We start from the raw sequence: 4,793 nt of genomic DNA on the forward strand, positions 1-4,793 counted from the left end.
TTCAAACAAAGGTAAGAACTTTGTGAATTTCTTCCCTTATTTTTTTTTATTTAGTTCATTTAGTTACACTAGAGAAGAGCCGCGAGTATTATCATTTGGAGCACCGTCCCCATCCTTACACAACTGCCCCTTGCTCCCCCTTGCGTCGTTGCTGCGCTCGGCTCCCAAGGATCGGACAATAGGGATGGGATCTCATCATAGGCCTCAATCTATGCATGGACATTTTGGCATGTGGATGGCGCAAGGAGAGCCGGGAAGTGGTGCACGCTGGCGTGAAGAGGCTCCTTTGTGGGCACTCTAGTCTAGTGGGCTTGTCGGTTGTGTGTTGCTTGGAATTATGCTTCTCTCCACTAGACACTCCCTCATCCTCCGCTCTCTTGGTTTTCTTATGAGTGGCTTGCAACGGCCTATATCGACGGCTCTCCAGCGAGATGTTCCGCTTCTCGGCGTCCTTGTGTGGCTGGATCTACACTATGCCCCAGGTTGATCTTTCCTTTCATGGTAGGTGGTGTGGTGTTCACCAGCAAGGGCAATTGGGAAGAGGCTATTAGTGAGCGTTAGTTGTATAATCACGTCATAGGAAATGCAGTGCCTCCTGTAAGAAAAATGTACCCCCATGGGCCATTTAGTTTGGATTTTAGTATTTGATGATCAATATGATGACTATTTGGGCTAACATTATTTAGCAGTGTATTTGGATATAGTAGAAATTTAAAGGGTGTAAAGCTGGATTTAGACTTAGACAACATAGTTATCCGGTTGATCAACACATAAAGCAAGACATTAGAAGACATATGGAAGACTAACAAGACATACAGAAGTTCAAGACACAAGATGGAAGAAACAAGTCAATATGGGGTGCGAAATATGCATCAAACTAGGCCTTGAGGGCGTCGGACTATAGACGATCCAAAACCTAGCCACAAGCATTGGACCGAGCAGGGAAGGGGGCATTGGACACCAGTATTCACGTGAGTAGCCACATCAGACCGAGGCACAAGAGCAGCATCAGAGCAAAGGATGGGTTCGAAGGCTTGCAATAAGGTTCCAGAGAAGGAAATGGGGCATCTGATTGGTCCAACGAGTGTGGATCTGTGGCGACAGCGACGCACAGGGGCGGCCAGGTCCAGATCCAGGCATAGCTTCTTTTTTTTGTTAACTGAGCCGGTTGCCCGCCTCGGTTAAGGTCACGATTAACCGTGACCTTTGATCTGAGGCAGTTAGAAATACCACCTCGGTTAATCAATTTGGCCTACCTCTGTTAAAATAATGTGTAGTAGTGCGGATCAAGCCCATGATAAAGACTAAGCAATGCATCAAAGAAGCTGCACCATCTGCAGGGGAAATACTATCCTCTCTCACTCAGGTGTGTCTGTGTCCGTCGCGTTCGTTGTGATTGCGCTCTGCATTCCGGTGATAGCCGAAAATTTATGTCCCGAGCTCTCTAATTAACCATCTTATCCATTTGGTCCTACAAGATGGACCAATGGAGGCATGCCCTGGATCATCGATTACGATTATTTCCTTTTTTGTTTCCTGATTACACTCTGTAAGAACCATCTTTTTTTCAATAAAAGCCTAGTAGGGGGAGCACCCCCCTCCTGTTATCATAAAAAAAGACTCATATAGTTCATTCCTTTTAGAGGTGCAAATCATTTAATTTGTAAACGAGATTTTGTGTTTTTGCATAGAATACTTAATCTGATTGACTAGAAAGTTCCTGTGGCAACGCACGTGGTAATATCTTGTAGATTAAGATTGTTGGCTGATGACAACATATCATGAACACAGGTCCAAAGCCTATATATATGTACACACGCATATCTCAGATTAATGATTATTATTCTTCATATTCCAAATTAAACTTACAAAAGTACGTAAGATTTATTGCACCAAAGTGGAAATAAAAGAAAATTATCCAGTGTTGAAAGCAAATTCAAAGGTGTATAAAGATAACAACATATATATCATGAACTCCTTGGCATAACATGTTACATTAGCAGCTCCGTGGGATGAAGCCAACCTTTCCTCCGGCCACGTCGTAGATCACCTCCGTGGACGCCAGCGTATGCGTCCCAATCACGGCCGAGAAGCTATCGCCGGCGTCCAAGGAGGAGAAGGCGAGACACGCCATGGTGAACGGAGCGGCGGCGGGGTCGTCGTAGTAAAGCATCTGGTCCAGGTCGATTAGCAGCCTCTCGCCATTGCTGAACTTGAACCAGAGGAGCGGCATGGCGAGGTCACGCACCCCGGTCAAGTTGAAGCAGGTGTCGAAGCCGTCGAACCCTAGCAACGAGTGGTTGTTCTGCGACATCTGCTTCCTGAAGGAGTCGCGCAGCGTCATGTACACCTCCGGCGTCAGCTTGGTGAAGGTAGTCCCCAGGTCCAGGTTGACGCCATTGTTGCCGAAGCTCCCCGCCGGCGGGATCGGGATGTCGTCGACGCCGAGGCTCATCCCGACGAGGTCGATGAAGTACATGCTCGCCAGCTCCGGGTCGCCGCCGTTGCTCACCAGTGGGGCGTGTGCGGTGACTTTGTCGTGTCTGACGGTGGCGTCGACGGCGAGGGAGAGGTAGCCTTGGGAACTCGGGGATTTCGGCAGGCAGTAAGAGAAGGCGGCGGTGGCCTGCCCCGGCGACGACGACAGCTGTGACGGCAGTGAGTTGCGGTCGCGGCTGAGGTCTAGGGTTCCGGCCACCGGCAGGTCGTCATCAGGTTCATCCACGTCCAGGCAGACGAATCTGAAGTTTTCGATGGCCTTGGACGACGGCGCCAGTGTGAGCACGTCCTCGGCAAAAGCGCCGTCGATGATCGAGTACGTGCTGTCGAGCGGGCAGAAGGAGTCGCCATCGCCGTCGCCGGAGCAGTTGGTAGGACAGTCCGGCGAGCCGCAAAGGACATGCGCGAACGTCGAGGACCGCGACGTGTCGAATGCCAGATGACAGTCGTCGGAACCTGAGGCGCACGGCTTGCACCGGAGCAGGGACATGCCGATGCTGCTGGTGTCGAGCAACACCGGGAACTGCTGCTCCGGCGTGCCGTAGCTGACGAGCACACTGTATTGTAGCGTGACCGGTTTCCTCGTCGGGTCCGACGAGCCATTGGTGGGGATTATGGTCACTGCCAGCGATGAAGCCGGTGGAGCCACCGGAGATGATTTTGAGGAGAAACGGCGCCGGATGAGGGAGGCATCGTGATGCAAGCCATCTGCCGCCGTTAGGGATGGCAGCCCGTGCAACGGCGAGCATGGGCTCTGCTGGTGCACTATGGGTAGCTTGTTGTTTCCTAGTAGACCTGTAAAAGTTCAAAATATATACAACAATATGTAAGACTACATCTGAGAGTATATTTTAAACCCACTCTCCAAATCATTCTTTGGACAGCTATTTATATATCTTTTGATCATCCAATAATTTTTTTTATATGTTGTGCACGCACCCTTTATATATAGAGCTAGTTCTGCTCTTCGTCTTTGGCTAACAAAATTAGAATTTTGGTCGTTTCTTCATCAAAGACCGTTTGAAAGTTTTTTGAATTTTTCAAATATGAAAAATTCAAATATAATCTTTCTTGGATAAATGATTTCAATAAAAAAGTTTATCAACTACAAAGTTGTTTAACTCTTTAAGATCTACAACTTTGATTTTTGTCATGTTATTAAATGTATATAGTGTACCAGTTGCGATGGACGACGAGGAGGTGGTGGTTGCAGTAGACACCGTGGAGGCCTGCTGTGAGTTGCCAGATGACTTGCCATGTGTCTTATTTGGAAAAAATTGTCCGGACCCTAGCTCGTGGCTTGTATGGGAGGAGGCGCCATGTGGAGCAGGAAGCAGAAGCACAAGCACAATCAGGCAGCAGACGGAAAGAGAAGCAACGGAGTTAGTCATTGTGCTAGTATAATGCATATGAGTTGTAGCGAGTGCACGTATATATATGGAGGAGGTGGACGGGTCACCTCACAATACGCGACACGACCGACGCGACGAAATTTTGTAACCAAGCAAAGGATGATATTATTGGGAAAATCACGACTTTGCTGGCTTTCCGCAAAGCATATGCAAAGGATTAATTGTTACTGGAAATCAACAAGACATTCTGCTTGCTGGCATGCTGCATCCCCAATGCAAAGCAGCGATGGAGCTGAAGAAAGCGGCCAGTGCAAGAAACAAAGTATCAAAAATTGGCTGCAGGCCGTGCAGGACAATGTCAAACGCGCCAGATGTTGGCCCTTGTGTTCTATGTGCAATTTGGTGTTTTGCTAAGTTCCCGTGTAATTAATCTGTAATAACACACCCAGTTAGCTGGTTCAGATTAGTAACAAAAGCAGTCCATAGAAAAGAGCAGTCACATTTAATGAAGCCTAGGCCAAATATTTGTCATTAGCATAATGTAGCCAATAGAAGAGCATGCAATTCAGTCTCAGAGACTGAAATCTCAAGGCAAGAGCAAGTCATAGTGTCATACACACTGCTAGCAGTCGTCGCACACAGTGATGATATCCGGCCAAGCATGAAGTACATACACGAGTAACTTTCACAAGGAAAAACTAACCTTTATTCATTTGGAAGGAGTAATAATAGATTATAAGTAAACATTATTGTACCGAAGTGGAAATGAGAAAATAACTAAGTTGAAGCAAATTCAAAGGTGTACAAATATAACAACATATGATGAACTTCGTGGCATAATATCACTACTGGAACTGATTTCTTTGCCGAGGGCCTCGGGCTCTCAGCAAAGCCTGTTTTGCTCTCGGCAAAAACTTTGCCGAGAGCCGTCCTCAGCAAAGG

The 4,793-nt window shown here is 47.4% G+C and overlaps 1 protein-coding gene across 1 annotated transcript; it reads right to left on the reverse strand.

The window, feature by feature from the left end:
- LOC8065226 (aspartyl protease AED1) lies at positions 1,997-3,890 on the reverse strand. The gene is made up of 2 exons (XM_002443588.1): positions 3,677-3,890; positions 1,997-3,294 (listed from the first exon to the last, which is right to left on the reverse strand). The coding sequence occupies exons 1-2, from the start codon at positions 3,888-3,890 to the stop codon at positions 1,997-1,999; spliced, it is 1,512 nt and encodes a 503-aa protein (XP_002443633.1).

This window comes from Sorghum bicolor, chromosome 8 (assembly GCF_000003195.3).
Source record: "Sorghum bicolor cultivar BTx623 chromosome 8, Sorghum_bicolor_NCBIv3, whole genome shotgun sequence".
NCBI classification, from domain to species: Eukaryota; Viridiplantae; Streptophyta; class Magnoliopsida; order Poales; family Poaceae; genus Sorghum; species Sorghum bicolor.